The sequence below is a fragment of the Rhinolophus sinicus genome, linkage group LG06 (genome assembly GCF_036562045.2).
Source record: "Rhinolophus sinicus isolate RSC01 linkage group LG06, ASM3656204v1, whole genome shotgun sequence".
Lineage (NCBI taxonomy): Eukaryota > Metazoa > Chordata > Mammalia > Chiroptera > Rhinolophidae > Rhinolophus > Rhinolophus sinicus.
In genome coordinates, this window is record NC_133756.1 from 111,279,657 (window position 1) to 111,297,795 (window position 18,139).

At 35.6% G+C, this 18,139-nt stretch overlaps 1 protein-coding gene across 18 annotated transcripts in view; it reads left to right on the forward strand.

Annotated features, from left to right (window-relative positions):
- DLG2 (discs large MAGUK scaffold protein 2) overlaps positions 1-18,139 on the forward strand; it is a 1,902,684-nt gene that overhangs the window by 1,425,991 nt on the left and 458,554 nt on the right. For all 18 annotated transcript variants that reach the window (XM_074335659.1, XM_074335660.1, XM_074335661.1 and 15 more), the window contains 2 exons: positions 2,086-2,230; positions 4,485-4,623. In XM_074335659.1, the coding sequence (XP_074191760.1) occupies positions 2,086-2,230; positions 4,485-4,623 (284 nt within the window). The remainder of the gene's footprint in view (positions 1-2,085; positions 2,231-4,484; positions 4,624-18,139) is intronic.

The following is an 18,139-nucleotide window of genomic DNA, read 5'->3' on the forward strand; positions in this document are numbered from 1 at the left end:
GGGACAAATAAGTGTCTGCTATGATTATGATTATCATTCTTATCATGTATCGCTGTATCTCTAATACATAGAACAGTTACTGACATATAATAGGTATGCAACAAACATTTGACCAATGAGCGAACAAGTGCTAGATACTGGAAGTCAAAAAGAATTTAAGCCAATGTCACTTGTCTAGAAAAGAACCATAGAAATTAGTGCAGAGGCTGACAGCCTAACAGAGAGTTCACAGTCAGTATTTATATACACATCGGTCAGGTCCAAGTCCCTCCAGTTGTAGGGTTCCTAACTCGGCTACACCACCAAGGGTTAGCTGGCACATGGGATTTATATAACAACGTGAGGCAAAAAAAATAAAAGTGAAAAAAGACAATGCTGCAAGGTATTAAATTATTACAGCGCTAATTAGGTAGTACCAAGAATATGCAGAGATCCAATCTAATGCTCTTGGCACATTTATTTTAATTCTACATCATTTCAGCAGAAACTAACTATGGAATCACTCTATTAAAAAAAAAAAAAAAAAGATAGCCAAATAAGGATGACCTAGGTATTTAAAATACTGCCTGAATATTTTAAAACCATTTAAGAGAAGTGCTACTGAGATCCATGCAATGCCACTGCCATGAGGTGATTGCCCTTGTGTCACAGACTTTACTGTCTGATAAAGAAAGAGGAATTATGCTAAGTGAAGTAAGTCTGACAGAGAAAGACAAATACCATATGATTTCACTTATGTGTGGAATCTAAAATACGGAATAAACAAACAAACAAAACAGAGACAAGCTCACGGTTACCAGGACAAAATGATGGTTACCAGATGAAAGGGGGATTTCGGGGCGATGAGTGAAAAAGATAAAGGGATTAAGAAGTACAAATGGTAATTACAAAATAGTCAGAGGATGTAAAGTACAGCACAGGGAATATAGTCAGTAATATTGTAATAACTATGTCTGGTGTTAGATGGGTACTAGTCTTATCAGGGGGATCACTTCGTAAGTTATATAAATGTCTAACCATTATTCTGTACACCTGAAACTAATATAATATTGAATGTCAAGTGTAATTGAAAAAAAATTTTTAATTGTTTACTCAAATAAAAAGAGAAGTTGCTGTTGAAGCCTATGACAATAGGCTTACCCTTGAATGTGCTTACGTACAAAGGCCTATGTCCCAGCATCAGCACTCCTTCCTTAGAAAGTAGACTCAGGTTAAATGACATTTTGATGGGAACAATTTCTAAAATGAGAAAAGCCAAGTTTGGCGAAGCTATAGGAAAATGGGAGCTCTCATATAGTTGTGGTTTAAGAGTAAACTTGTTTGTATTTCCAGCAGGCATGTGGGGAATAGGTATCAAAAATGTCATAGTATTCATATAATTTGGTCAAGCAATTCCACTTGTATGATTTATCCTGCAGAAATCATCAAAGTCATGGACAAATATAGAAAAAAAGGCTACTGCAACATTATTTACAGTAGGAAATAATTAGAAGAAAATAAACATGCTTCAGTAAGAGATTTGTTAAAGCATTATGTTATACCCAGGCAGCACATTGCTTGGTAGAAAACAAAAGTCGTGTTGAAGTACATTCAAGATGTGGATAAATGGTCACTCGAGATTTCAAAAGCAGCTTGAAAAACAATGTGTAAAATATAGTCACAATTGTTTAAAGAAATATATCCAAATAGGGAGATTATGGATGGTTTTTATTTTCTTTTTCTTTTTCAGTTCAATGAATATGTATTAGTTTTGTAATCACAAAAAATATAGCATAATAGGAAAGACATTTGACGTCTCCTTTCCTCTTTCCACAAAGATTGCTCTGCTTGCCATTATAATATATTGCTCCCTCATAGAAAAAGGCAGAAGCAACCTTGTTTTTTTAGCATCAACAACTGTACCTTATCTGCTTTGTCTAATGCCATTAATCCTTCTGTTCTGTCAAAGTATGAGATAGGTGCTGAACTGTCATCCTTGCAATTTAATCTTTAAATAAGGTCATAATTCTATAAATCTTCTTGCCTGGGTATTTCTCTTCACCTGTGTAGATCGGACTCTAATATTGATTTTTTTTCCCCCATAAGGTAAACAACTACAGTTTAGAAGAAGTAACACATGAAGAGGCGGTAGCAATATTGAAGAACACGTCAGATGTAGTTTATCTAAAAGTTGGCAAACCCACCACCATTTATATGACTGATCCTTATGGCCCACCTGATATTACTCACTGTAAGTACCGCACACAATGTCATCTTTGCACATCATGCCAGGTTTGCAAAATTGGAATTCTACGAAACTTGGCAAAGTCCTATGCTTGCACATTCACGTTTGTTAAGCCTGTGGAAATACTTCACAGGGATCCTGTGCTTTACTCCTTGGTTGCCTTACAGGGCCTCACCTAGTGTTTTGAAGGTGAGACACCCTGATGAGTTGGCAGGTCCACAGTTATGGAGAGGCTTAATAATATATGTTGTGGATAGTGTGGTTACAGTAGATTAGGGGCAACACATTTTTAAAGGCTATTTCTTAAGCCCCTAAAGCATGATAGCTCTCATGCCATAATGTTCTCTCTTCCTAGTTCAAATCTATGTAGTAGCAGAGTAGAAAAGAGAGGTTGGCAAAATAGACCCAAGAGAGCATTCTGCCTCTTCCTGGGGGAGAAGATCTTGCAGTTGAATGGTGAAATTATGATCCTTAATCACCATCATTAAAGCTCTTAACCTTTACCTGAATTTATGTTGGTAGGAAAGCCAGAGAAAACTGTCAGTCATTGTGGCAGTAGAGATGGGTTGGAGGTGGGGGTTTCTAGGATAAAAAGTAACTGAGATGCTGTGCTGTTATATATGCCCCCATGTTTTCTCCTCTTCTTAGTAGGTCAAAAAGAACCTTATCTAAGGTTTTGTCTTTACAGACTAGATTTAGAAGCAAATCATTTTTTTGGTGTGAGTTTAAGGGACAGTTTTGTTGACATCAGTAAGTTTGTTCGTTCCGAACTTTTGAGGTTGGAAATTCGGAATATCTTCAGGACCTGCCATTAATTAGTACTAGAGTCTTAAGCAAGTCGTTTAACTTCTCTTAGATTTAGATGTTCCTCTTGAGAGGAATTTAAAGGTTGAATAATTTGTTACCTGCTCATTACATTAGCTATTGCTTTTCTTAATGATGATTCTAAAATGATTTCCTGCAAAGTATGTCTTTTTTTTTTTTCAAGCAGGCCATACGGTGAGGTATCACCCTTACCTTAGGATATGAGTTTGAACTTTCAAAGTTTGTCAAACTGGATGAATTTAGAAAGATCAGCCTGAGACTCTGAGAGCCACTTCATGAAGGGCATATAAGGTGAAAGTCAAAGAGAGAAAAGGGAGAAAACAAAACTTGCTTTCAATTCAAGAAATATGTGTCGAGTAACTTTAATATGTGCAAGACACCTTGAAATGTAATAGGTGGGTTACAGAGGAGATAACAATCATAGCCTTAATTGGAAGGAAGACTAATTCAGATATATAAATGGCAGCAATATGTGAGAAAATAAGACAGATGTATATGCCAGGGGAAGGGTAAAAATAAATGTCCTTTGGACACTCAAAGGAAGGAGGTATCATCTGTCTTTAGAAGATAAAAAAAATAAATTTTATGCAGAAGGTGGCATTTGAATTTTATCGTGAAGACTGTGCAAGACTCCAATATCAGAGATGGGATAGGAGACAGAAATTGTGGTAGTTGTAGTTGGTACAGTGGAACAAAGGTAAAGATGTTGGCAAGAGCAGGCTTTGTTTGAAGACCATAGGACACGTGTAAGGGGGATTTGAAATGGATGAATCTTGTAAGAATGGTGAAAGGGAAAGCTAATATTCAGTACAATAGTGGCGATGAAGAACATTTAAGCAAAAGGACCGCAGGATCAGAGCTGGACTTCTCAGTGTATAAAATAGGAGGGGGGAGGGCAGGACACCCAGTTAGGGGGTGTTTTCAGTCGCTCAAAAGGGAGATGAGGTAGGGTAGAGGAATAGAAAAGAAAGGCCAGAGTTCTTAGCCTTTCTAGGATGACAGTACAGCATATTTTGGGATTCAAGTCTTATATGAGAACTTGTTCCTAGGAAACTTATGCTCTTGATGGTTGGATATTAAATATGTGAAAAGAACGTGAGCTCTGCAATTAGAAAGCTAACATTTTTATTTCAATAGAAAATTAATCATCATTCTAAAAAAGTGTGTGCTGAGTCTCTCCTCCAGTTCCTCTCTTCACCTAGTTATACTAACAGGGCTCACAGATAGAACTATTATCACATCTCTCCAGTCCTAAAGGTCATTCCGTGCCTATACATATTGAAGGCAAACAAACAGTAACTCCCCCCTCCTGGAGGACAAGAAAATCCTGAACATGTAGCAAAGCCTTTCTATTTTTAACAGAACTGTAGCATGACACATTGAAGCACCCACATAACAGATTTCTTTTCTTCTCTCTTCTTTTTTCACCCCTTAGCTTATTCTCCACCGATGGAAAACCATCTACTTTCTGGCAACAATGGCACTTTAGAATATAAATCCTCCCTGCCGCCCATCTCTCCAGGAAGGTACTCACCAATTCCAAAGCACATGCTTGTTGAAGATGATTACACCAGGTCAGATATTCTTGTTGGTTAATTGGGTTTGTGATCATGGCCAGGAAGAAATTGCATTTGTCTAAGGTGTCAGCTGTTGCTTTGAGGCTGAGACTTCTGAGCACCTTTTAAACTTTTGTATTACAGTCTTGCTTCCAGTGGAAACCTGCAAATACTTGTAAATATGTGTCATTGTTCTCTGTTAGGAAGCAGAATCACAGATTCTTTGTGGAGAAATAGTAATACTGTGTTTCCCCAAAAATAAGACCTAGCCAGACCATCAGCCCTAATGCGTCTTTTGGAGCAAAAATTAATATAAGACCCGGTCTTATATAATATAATATAAGACCCGATTTTATATAAGACTGAGTCTTATATAATATAATGTAATGTAATGTAATATAATATAATATAATAATATAATATGATATGATATAAAATATAAGACCAGGTCTTATATTAATTTTTGCTCCAAAAGACGCATTAAAGCTGATGGTCCAGCTAGGTCTTATTTTCGGGGCAACATGCTTATACTTATCCATCACCTTGCAATTTTTTTAACTTTCAATATCTGATCCTATTTGAGCTTTATAACTGAACTGTAATATTATTACTGGAGGGGAGAAGGTGGTGCTGAGGTTCAAAAACAAAGAATTAACATACCAATATTACATATCTGGTGAGTGGAAGAGTCGGGGCTAAAACTCTTGTCTTTTGTCTCTAAATTCCAGTTCTTGCCACTAATAGCCACCCACAATTCGGTGGAATTGGGGAGTCAATCAACCCTCCCTGTAGTGCAATTACTACCAGTGCAAAAGAAAGGAATGAAATTAACTACAAATGGTTTGAATTTAATATGTCCTATTAATCCCAAAAGGGAACAGGGCAGGAGTTTAGGACAGAGCACAGGATGACATTGCGAATCCCACAAAGGAAAACCACATATTTAGCCAGCACACCTCTGAAAAAGTCAAGTCTGACAGTTCACAGAGATCAAGTCAGTTTACTTAATCATCACTATTAAGGATTTAATAAATATTGGATAATCAATAAATTAATGAATTAATAGATGGATCAATAATAATGTACATTTTTTTCTGTTTTATCTTACATTTTTTTCTCCCAACGTAATATGTTCTCATTGCATTTCATGAAATAACACAAAGATGTTGAAGAAATAAAAGTCTCCCCCAAACTCTCTCCAAGGCACCAGTCTTGAGGTTCCCAATGTGACATTTTGGCATGAGCTTTTCATCCTTGCTCCGTGTTCACACAAACCTGTACAAATGCATACTCAGATATAGGTGGGGCTCAATATTGTTTTTACAAAATAAGTTTGTATTTTACACATTGCTGTGAACTTGCTTTTCTCAGTAAACAATACTTTTACCTAAAATGAGATTATATATAGAGATGCACACTTTTTTTTTTAATGTGTTTGTGTGTAAAAATACTAGAGATGAACCCTTTTGATTTTATATCTTGACTGTCTAATGCAGTTATTTGTCAGCCTTTAAAAAATTAGAGGAGGCTTCCATCCGTTTAACAAATTTCCTCACTGGTACCCATGTGTGCTTTGGTCTTTTCATTCCTTTGCTATTTCTTTTTAAATGATTAAGCATTTTCCATGTATCTTGCAATTTCAGGTTTGCTGAAGTAGCTTGTTACATCTTTAGCCAATGAATGGGATGTTGAGATGCTAGAAATGTGCATCTGTGGAGTAAATCAAATACAAACTTATCCCTGTGCTGAAATGTCTAATCGCTATGTTCTTAATTGAAATTAGGGCGATGGCTGCAGCAAAGAAATCTTCATGGTTCTCTAAAAAATTGTGTAAATATAGGCATCTCTGTTCTCCTGAGCAGTAATCTATTTGCTCTTATCCTATTTCTAATATTTCGTATGATTTTAATCCAAAAATATTTTATCTTTCTAGGCCCCATAGTGAATTAACACTTATTAAATCCCCTTCATAATCCACATCCTTTGCTAACTATTTTATGTACTCTATCCATTTAATCCTCCCAAAAACACAGAAAGAAGGGCTTGCATCCACATTTTAGAGATGTAGAAATTGAAGCTCAGCGATGTTAAGGAACTTGCTTATGGTCACACAGCTTTCAAGTAGAAAAACTGGATGCCTAGCCAGCTTTAAAATCCTGGTTTGAAAGAAACATTTTAATTTTCTCATTTTAAAAATGAATAACAACTCTCATAAAACTGTGCTGATTGTAGAAATATGTGGCTAGAAAAGGACCCAAGAGTTTTGTTAAGTTCTAAAGATAGCTATATTAGTGTTAAGACCTACTTCTACCTCTGGCTGTGTGATGCTGGGCAAATCATTTAACCATTGAAAGCCTCAATTTCTTTATCTGTGTAATGGGAATAATAATCACATCTACTTCAGGTTGTTGTGATGATTAAATGAGATAATGCATGCAAACAACTTATAACAGTGCCTAACACATAAGGAATATTAATGTTATCTATTTACTATAGCTATACTTGTTATAGTTCTTAATCCACCTGAGATGTCACATGGAATATTTTAAATGGTGTCCCAGGAAGAGAGTCCATTTCTTCTTACAGCGATATGCCTCAGTATCTTACTTCTTGCCCCAGCTCCTCCCTTATTCTAGGACAGGATAATCTCACTTATAACTGCATGATATCTTCTAAATGGCTGGTGCCTGGCAAATTTGTAAAGTAAATTAGGTATATCAGTTTACACACACATACACACACACGCACACACACACACCTTCCCCACTCTCTCACCACTGCTGTGTCCTCTCGCAGGTGCTCTGTGCTGCAGCTGTTTTCTCAGATATTTGCTCAGAGGCAAATTTGCTGCCTCATTCATAAATATTTATTGATACTTCCTACTAGACAGTGTGCACTGCACCAGGAATGCGAAACTGAATGAGAAAATAAAAACATCTCTAAGTACGATCAAATTGGAAGAAAAATATATTTAAATCAGTGGATCCCTAGGGAAAAATATATTTAAATCAGTGGATTTAAATCATGCAGACCTCCCATGAAGTTTTCCATAAAGCCTAATCTATTATTATTATTATTATTATTTTTTATCCTGAGATTTTAGGCTTTGGTGTCAAATGCCATTTCTTTTGCAGTGGTCAATGGCAGGTCCTTATTTTATTATATCCTTATTTAAAAACATTAAAAGTTGGCAACTTTTCATCAGTCTCACTTTTAAATGTAAACGGTCTATAAAATCCCAACATAGGGAACTACTAGCAAACAAACAACATTAGATCAGTCTATGAAGTCCTCTCATGTAGCCCTAGCAGAGCTCCCCCGTACCACCTGGTGCTTAGCAAATATTTATAAGTGAATGTGAGCTTAACATGACTGTCACAGGAACAGCCTATGTCAGCAGAGAAAGTATTTGTTTTCTTCTTTTTTTAAAAAAATTAGTTTATTGGGGTAACAATTGTTAGCAAAGTTACATAGGTTTCAGGTGTACAATTCTGTAATACATCATCTATATACCACATAGTATGTTCACCACCCAGATTCAGTTTTCTTTCTATCACCATATAGTTGATCCCTTTTACCCTCATCTGGAGTTTGAGCTCAAAAAAATGTGTAGGCATTCATCAGAGCGTCAAAAGATCCAAAAGGACATTTGTGGTAGGGGATAGCATAGCACATGCATACTCAACAATGTGAAATAGAATAAAATGAATGGTCCTATTAATATTACAGTTTGAAATGTAAGGCTTATAAAGAAAACTGGTACCTACCTTTAAATTATCTTTATATTCCTATCCCTTCTCTCCTGTGCAAACTAGTGGTAAGATTACATATACATAGAGTAGTTAAAACACAAAGATTGCTACTATATACTGCAAACACTGAGTGCTTTAATGTATATTATTGCTGCTGTATTACATATACGATGCTCTTAATTCTTACAGATAACAAAAAGGAGTTTAAGTAATTCCTTCCTATTGTACAGTGACCAAACAGCAGAATCAAAATTTGAATGCCAGTCGGTCAGTCTTCAAAGGACTCATCCCCAAATTTTGTCTTATGCAGTCTCTTTCCATAGAGAAATAGATGAAGAGGACTGGACTTGTACTAGGAAACTGAGTTCTAACCCTGGCCCTACCACTTACTACCTAGATGCCCCTGAACAAGTTGTTTAATCTCTCAAAATATTAATTTTCTCATCTATAAATTTGAGGTAAAGAGTCTTCTAATCTCATGGAATTTTGAGGTTTCTATGTGATAATATATGTGAAAGTTGTCATCTTTAGATGGTCATATAAAATTATTATTTAATATTAAAATTGCTAAAGTAGTAGTAGCTCATATTTGAGATCTACTTTTTATTTTCCTATGAATGAAGGCAATTAATTTCTAATGATTGGACTTAAGCTGATGGGGAAACACTTCAGTGAAAATGGGAACCTTCAATCTATAGAATCATAGTAAATTGTCAGCCTTTGATTCCATATGCTCATAACATCTTACCTTGTTGCAAGAAACATTTCTCTATTTTCTTGATTCATATTCACTTTCATTGGGAAATATAAGGATTTTTAAAAGAATTTTGATTATTAGCTAGAATTTTTTAAAAATCTCTTCTTACTAGTAAAGGAAATGTATACCTGACTAAACTAGGAAATTTTGTTTTTCCATTGATTTAAAGAAAGGGAGCATAAACTAAAAGCCCTTGGGAAAAATTTTCTTAATAGAAAGCCTATTGAGTCCCCTGTAAATCAACATAATTGTGATATAAATATTCTGGTCTTCGATTTTTGGAAAAGAAAGCAATCATAATGACGCTGAGATGTTTTTTTGACACAAAGAATTATAGGCTATCATAGTTGGAAGGGTCATAAATGAATATAGGATCTAATCTTACTTCACTTAGTGGGTAAGGAACACAAGGCTCATCATGATTTGTTAGCTATCTCTACGTCCCATAACGTGTAAGATGTACAATCATATTTAGAACCCATGTTTTCAGACACCCAATCCAGTATTCTTTCTGTTCCTCTAAACTGATGTTAACTGTTTTTTTTCTTTTTGGGTGGAATAAGAAGCTCACAATTACAAAATACTACAATCAGTCAATAATCATCAATGAGCAGCGCCCACTTTGTATATTACCTACAGCTATGGATTCCAGCTCTACTGGGTCAAGTCTTCCCTGGTCACTCATAAGACATGCAACCACACACTCTCACCATTTGCTAAATATTCACAAGATGTATAAACAAATCATCGGCATTAAAATGACACCAAGGAAAAACAGTGGGGATGCAAAGTAAAACTTCCCTTTCAAGATATGGGGACAATTTCCAAGTTATGAGTATGATAAATGTCATTATGAAAGCCAAGGACCTAAACTGTAGCTGTGAGTGATACATTTCCCAGTGAAGGAAACCAAGTTCACCTGGCCCTAAACTGAGAATACCCAGGTGTCTTTCTGACTGGCTCTATACAATGTCCCCTCACCTACTTTGGTTGATCAAAAAGCAAAAGCTAAATAAAGTCTCAGGAAAGATTTCTTGTCTCTGGAAACTTTTGAGGACCATCCAAATTGTGACTCTGATATTTACCAGTTTGTCTCCCTTATTTACTAGATAGATATGAACCCATCAGACTAGTCTGCCTCCATTCTGTTCTCCCCAAATTATAGTACACTAGCTTACTGGGTATACTATCTGAAATGTATTCCAGTTGTTTTTCCTCTTTCTTTCATTCATTTACTCATTCAATGAATATTCAGTTTCTACCATGTGCCAAGCACGGTTATTATAAGCAACACAGCTATAATTGGGAACAAACCAGATAAGGTTCTTGTCCTCGTGGAGTTTACATTCTAGTATATTGAATAGCAGCTGTATAGGTAAATGAGGTAAGTTCAGATAGTGATAAGTGCTATAAAAAATATAAGGATAACACGATCGACAGTGATTGGGGAAGAGAACAATATTGAATAGAATAGCCAGGGAATGCTTCTCTGGGGGAGATAGCACATGAACTGAGACGTGTGAATAAAAAGGAAAAAGAAAAGCAGTGATATAAAGATCAGAGAAAGAGCATTCCAGGAAGAGGAAATAGAAAGACCAAAATCACTGAGGTAGGAATAAGTTTAGCATGTTCCCAAAATATAAGGAAGTGCAGTGCAGCTGGAAAGAAATGAGCTAATGGGAACATGACAGAAAATTAAGTTGGAGGAGTCAGGAGCCAGACGACATAAGACTTTGGAGGTAATGATGAAAAAGTGTAGGTTTAATTTAAAATGCATTGAGAATCTATTAAACAGTACTAATCAGGAGACTGAAATGATCTGATTTATATTTAAAAACAAAAAAACTCTGACTCCTGTATGGATTAGAGGGACCTCTGAAGAAAGAGGAAACATTACGGCAGCTGGAGGAGACTGGAGAAGAAGCAGCAGTGGAAAAGAAAAGGAATGGAGGAATCTGAACCACTCTTTAGAGCTATATTCACCAGCTAATAGTCTCTTAGTTTAGTGCAAAAGTAATTGCAGTTTAAAAGGTTAAAAATAATTGCAAAAACCGCAATTACTTTTGCACCAACCTATATAAGCGTATCAGGCCTGCTGCAGCCAGGCTTACTTACTACTGACCATTTTTACACTTTTTATCACCTACAGAATAATCATTCAGAAACAAAATAAGTGTCATGGTTACTGATTTTTTTCCTTTGGTGTTTAACTTTGTAGATCAGATTAGTTAGAGGCTAAACCACCCACTGTTCCTCAAATATTTCTACCACATACAGGCCTTGAAAAATCAACTTATTTTCCTTGGGATCTGGAGTAGAACATGAAGCTTTCTGTTTAAGCAGGAAACACAAAATCTTGTTATTTTGTCATAAAAGCTTGGGAAATAGCCTTGTTTGCTTTAATATGAAAACACTTTGATTACAAATTAACTCATTTTTAACGAAAATCTTACATTGAAGTGGACACACCAGGTAGGATTTTTCTGGGGATTCTCAGTCCCTGTCACATACCACAAATCACAAGGTGTGTGTGAGTGCCCAAGTTTGAGGAACACTGAGCTACGTTACCTGAATTTGTCAGTTATTATTTCTGTGTAATAGAAACAGCCTCTTAATAACGGTTCAAGGTTTAGGTCACCATTTGGGACAGGCTCTCAAAGGATGTTCCATCAGATTAAAGTCTGGGCAGGTGCTAGACTCTCTCTTCTTTTTAACTTATGTTTAATGACTTGAACCCATTTCTAGATGAACTGGAAGTTCTTTCTGATACAGGAAAGATATGTTTTCTTATACACCTTTACCCTAGTAGGAAAGAACTGAGTGTGCCCTACACAGATAAGGGATCCAGCTCTACAATTAGGATCATTAGAGCACTGAACAGGTCTGTGGGCCCTCGAGCCCCACTGCTCAGGATCCCATCTCAATCACTTCCTCACTGTGTGTGACCTTGGGTATGTTACGTCACTGCGCTTTGCCTCAGTTTTCTCATTTATAAAAGGAGCAGAATAATACTTTCTTCCTTATAGATTTATTGTGACTATAAACTGAGTTAATACATGTGAAGGGCTTGGGAAAAAGTAAGTACCTAATAAATGTTAGCCATTATCACTATTATTTAAATCAAGAATTTAGGATGAATTACTCCACAAATAAAGTCATTTTTTGGTAAATATCCTCTATGGAATGGAAATGTAGCCAACAATATTATGTAGCTGCTCAAAAGTAATCTTCAGTACATATACGTTTTTTCAACGCATTTATCTTACAGGGCACATTAGAACATTTTATTACAGAAAGTCATTATAGTCTTAATGCTTTATTAAGGGTCTTTATTTTTATGAGTACAACAAATATCTAGTACTACCTGCATTGACAATCTAATACAGGAACCAAATATGATTAAAAAAAAAAAAAAAGAAGCCAGTCTATCTGTCTGGCCTCTGTGGCTAAATACAATTTTCCACTGGATAATTTCTTGATTTTGGCCTATTGTATTCATAGTAACTCTCAACAACTATCACCATGTAGCTTTTCCCTTTAAAAAATCTTGCAAAACATGGCATCAGACTCCTCACCACTTTTATAAAGTGCATTGCAAAGCAAACAAATCAAAGGTTCATCAGCAGTGTCGCAGATTTATCCGTTTTGCCCTGCGCTGCATGCCTGGTTTCTCCTGTGGAGAGCCTGGCACTATCATGACGGTTTTGAAGCAAAGCGTAGTAATGGGAATGGGCAAGAGAGGCAAAACTAGTGACACAGATGGAGGATATACCAGTAAGTGAAAGCCTCAAGGGGAGTTTTCTCTTTATTAATGGTAGCTGCACACAGCCATTTAGGTTTAGTTACATAAACTGGGAGGCATGATAGCTAGAGCTATTATCTATACCTGTTAGAAACAGTGAGTGGGTATGCTAATGGGGAAGCTGACAAATCTTAATTAAAGGAAGATATCCAAATACGTATTGGAAAACATGTTGACCTGCTGTTTGCTGTCAGGGAAATGAATTTAATGTAGAAAAAGTGAAATAGTAATGGGTATTTTAAAACTGTCTTTCACAGATATTTATCAGTTCCTATGTACCTCATGAATTAGCCAGACATAAACATACAACACTAAGCCTTATAATTTTAGGAAGACAGTTATTGCACATCTAAAACTATTGTTGATTAATCAACGCTGTATTAAATTTTAATAGAATAAGTTCATCCTTAGTCTTCAGGGCTGGTTGAGGCATAAAAGGATAAATAATGGGCAATGGAAAATTTTGTAGGGACCACTGTAGAAGCAATCAAATATTAATTGACCACTGCCCCTTGCATTGCAAGTTAATGGCTCTCACCAATACAATGCACTGCTTATTTCTGACCCTTATCTGTATGATATTGAAACAAGCTATACCTTATGACTCAAACAAGTAAACATGGCCTCCTTTCCCGGGAGTTTATTTTCTTTTTCTTTTTTTATTTTAATTAAAGTTTATTGGGGTGACAATTGTTAGTAAAGTTACATAGATTTCAGGTATACAATTCTGTGATACGTCATCTATATCTCATATTGTGTGTTCACAACCCAGAGTCAGTTCTCTTTCCATCACCATATATTAGACCCTGTTTACCCTCTTCTAGAGTCCCCTCTCCCCCTTTGCCCTCTAGTAACCCCTAAACTATTGTTTATGTCTATGAGTTTTTCTTCCTTCATTTGTTTGTTTTCAGTTTTATATACCATATATCAGTGAAATCATATGCTTCTCTACTTTTTCTGTCTGCCTTATTTCACTTAGCGTTATACTCTCAAGATCCATCCATGTTGTCACAAATAGTACTATTTCATCTTTTCTTACCACCGAATAGTATTCCATTGTGTATATATACCACAACTTCTTTATCCATTCATCTATCGAAAGACATTTTGGTTTTTTTTTCCATGTCTTGGCCACTGTAAATAAAGCTGCAATGAACATTGGAGCACAAGTCTTTATGGATAAATGTTTTCAGATATTTTTGACTAGATACCCAGGAGAGGGATTGCTGGGTCATATGGTAATTCTATTCTTAATTTTTTGAGGAACCTCCACACTGCCTTCCATAGCGGCTGCACCAGTCTGCCTTCCCACCAACAGTGTATGAGGGTTCCTTTTTCTCCACAGCCTCTCCAACACTTGTTACTATTTGTCTTGTTGATGATAGCCATTCTGACTGGGGTGAGGTGATATCTCATTGTGGTTTTTATTTGCATTTCTCTGATGATTAGTGATGTTGAGCATTTTTTTATATGTCTATTTGCCATTTTGCATGTCCTCTTTGGAGAAATGTCTCTTTAGGTCCTCTGCCCATTTATCAATTGGGTTGTTTGTTTTTTTGTTGTTGAGTTGCATGAGTTCCTTGTATATTCTGGATACTAGCCCCTTATCGGAAGCACTGTTTGCAAAAATCTTCTCCCATTCAGTTGGTGGCCTCTTTATTTTGTCAATGGTTTCTTTTGCTGTGCAGAAGCTTTTAAGTTTCATATAGTCCCATTCATTTATTTCAGCTTTTACTTCCCTTGCCTTTTGAGTCAAATGCATAAAATGCTCTTTGAACCCAAGGTCCATAAGTTTAGTACCTATGTTTTCTTCTATGCAGTTTATTGTTTCAGGTCTTATGCTTAGGTCTTTGATCCATTTTGAACTAATTTTGCTATATGGTGACAGATAGCAGTCCAGTTTCATTCTTTTGCATGTGGCTTACCAATTCTCCCAGCATCATTTATTGAAGAGGCTGTCATTTCTCCATTGTATGTTTTTTTTTGCTTCTTTACCAAAAATTAACTGTCCATATTTATGTGGGTTTATTTCTGGGTTCTCAATTCTATTCTATTGGTCTATGTGTCTGTTTTTCTGCCAATACCATGCTGTTTTGATTATTGTTGCCCTGTAGTACAAGCTAAAGTCAGGGAGTGTGATACCTCCAGCATTGTTCTTTTTTCTTAGGAGTGCCTTAGCTATTCAGGGTCTTTTCTGGTTCCATACAAATTTGATGATTTTTTGTTCTATTTCTTTAAAAAATGCTGTTGGGATTTTGATGGGGATTGCATTAAATCTGTGTATTGCTTTGGGTAATATGGCCATTTTAACTATGTTGATTCTTCTAATCCATGAGCATAGAATGTCTTTCCATTTCTTTGTGTCCTCTTGAATTTCTTTTAAAAACGTCTTATAGTTTTCAGCATATAGGTCCTTCACATTCTTGGTTAAGTTTATTCCTAGGTATTTTATTATTTTTGGTACTATTGTAAAAGGACTTGATTTGTTTTTGTTTTCTATTTCTTTTTCTGAGATTTCATTGTTAGTGTATAAGAATGCAGTGGACTTTTGTACATTGATTTTGTAGCCAGCAACTTTACTATATTCATTTATTGCTTCTAATAGCGTTTTGGTGGAGTCTTTAGGGTTTTCTATATATAGCATCATGTGATCTGGAAAGAGTGACAATTTAACTTCTTTATTCCCAATTTGAATGCCTTTTATTTCTTTGTCTTGCCTGATTTCTCTGGCGAGGACTTCCAACACTATTTTGAAAAGCAGAGGTGATAGTGGAAAGCCCTGTTGTGTTCCTGAACATAGAGCAAAGGGCTTCAGTTTTTCACTGTTAATTATGAGAATAGCTGAGGGTTTGTCCTATATGGCCTTTATTATGGTAAGGTATTTTCCATCTATACCTATTTTATTAATTGTTTTAATCATTAATGGATGATGTATCTTGTCAAACGCTTTTTGTGCATCAATTGATATAATCGCAAGATTTGTATCCTTTATTTTCTTTATGTGATATAGCATATTGATGGATTTGTGTATGTTGAACCATCCTTGTGCTCCTGGGATGAACCCCACTTGGTCATGATGAATAATCTTTTTAATGCATTGTTGCACTCAATTTGCTAGAATTTTGTTTAGGATTTTTGCATCTGTATTCATCAGAGATGTTGGTCTGTAGTTTTTTTTGTGTGTGTCATCCTTACGAGGTTTTGGATCAGGGTAATGTTTGCCTCATAAAATGAGTTAAGGAGTATTGTGTCTTCTTCAATTTTTTGGAAGAGTTTGAGTAGGACAGGTATTAGATCCTCTTTGAAGGTTTGGTAGAATTCACAGGTGAAGCCATCTGGTCCTGGACTTTTGCTTTTGGGAAGGTTTCAGATGACTGCTTCAGTCTCCATACTGGTGGTCAGTCTATTTAGGTTTTCCAATTATTCGTGATTCTGCCTAGGAAGGGTATATGTTTCTAAGAATTTGTTCATTTCTTTTAGGTTATTGAATTTGGTGACATATAGTCCTTCATAGTATTCTTGGATGATCCTTTGAATTTCTGTGGCATACGTGATAATTTCCCCTCTTTAATTTCTGATTTTGTTTATTAGTGTCTTTTCTCTTTTTATCTTAGTAAGTCTAGTCAAGGGTTTGTCAGTTTTATTAATCTTTTCAAAGAACCAGCTCTTTGTCACATTAATTTTTTCTATTGTTGTTTTGTTCTCTATTTCATTTAGTTCTGCCCTGATTTTTATTATTTCCTTTCTTCTGCTGACCTTGGGTTTCATTTGTTCTTCTTTTTCTAGTTCTTTAAGGTGTAACATGAGGTTATATATCTGGGATTTTTCTTGTTTCTTGAGATAGGCCTGTAACTATATAAATTTCCCTCTTAAAAATGCTTTAGCTGCAGCCCAAAAAATTTGGTAGGATGTATTTTCATTGTCATTTGTTTCTATGTATCTTTTGATCTCTCCTCTAATTTCTTCTTTGACCTGGTCGTTCTTCAAAAGTTTGTTGTTTAATCTCCACATATTTGTGCTTCCTTTTTGCAGGTGATATCCAATTTCAAAGTCTTGTGATTAGAGAATATACTTGGTATGATTTCAATCTTCTTAAATTTGCTGAGGCTAGTTTTATGTGCCAATATGTGGTCTATCCTTGAGAATGTTCCATGTACACTAGGAAAAATATATATATAGTTTGATGTTCCAGGATGAATTGCTCTATAAATGTCAATTATGTCCATTTCATCTAGTGTGTCATTTAGGGCTGCTATTTTGTTATTTATTTTCTGTTTGGATGATCTATCCATAGCTGTCAATGATGTATTTAGGTCCCCTACTATAATTGCGTTTTGGTCAATTTCTCCAATGAGTTCTGTTATTAGTTGCTTAGAATATTTTGGTGCTCCCTGATTGGGAGCATAAATATTGATGACTGTTATGTCTTCTTGTTATATAGTCCCCTTAATCATTATGAAATGTCCATCTTTGTTCTTGTTACCTTTTTGATCCTGAAGTATGTTTCATCTGATATCAGTATAGCTACACCTGATATTCTCTTAATACCATTTGCTCGGAGTGTCAATTTCCACCCTTTCACTTTTGGTCTGTGTTTGTCCTTGTAGCTGAGATGTGTCTCTTGAAGCAGCATATGGTTGGGTTTAGTTTTTTGATCCAATCTGCTACTCTGTGCCTTTTTATTGGTGAGTTCAGTCCATTTACATTTAGGGTGATTATTAATATGTGAGGATTTCCTATCACTCTATCTTTGGTTTTCTGGTAAAACTGTCTCCATTGTTTCTTTGCCTTTTTGTTGTTGTCTTTTATTTTTGTGTGGTGGTATTCTATGATTTTTTCCCTCTGTTTCTTCTTTTATTACGTTATATATGTCAGTTGTAGATTTTTTTTGAGTGGTTACCATTAAGTTTATGGAAAAGAAAGTTTCATATTTAGAGTATTCCATTTTCTTCAGCATGCTTACTTTCTCTTTTCCCATATTCCGGTTCAGGCCTTTACTCTCCCCTCTTTTATGTTTTGAGTTGTCACAAATTATCCCTATTTATGCTGGTCAAATAGCCTCCTTTGGTATTTCTAGTAGTGCAGGTCATGTGTTAGAAAATTCCCTCAGTTTCTGTATGTCTGGAAAGGTCTTTATTCCTCCTTCATATCTAAAGGATATCTTTGCTGGATATGTAATTTTTGGCTCATAATTTCTTTCTTTCAATGGTTTGAATATTGGAT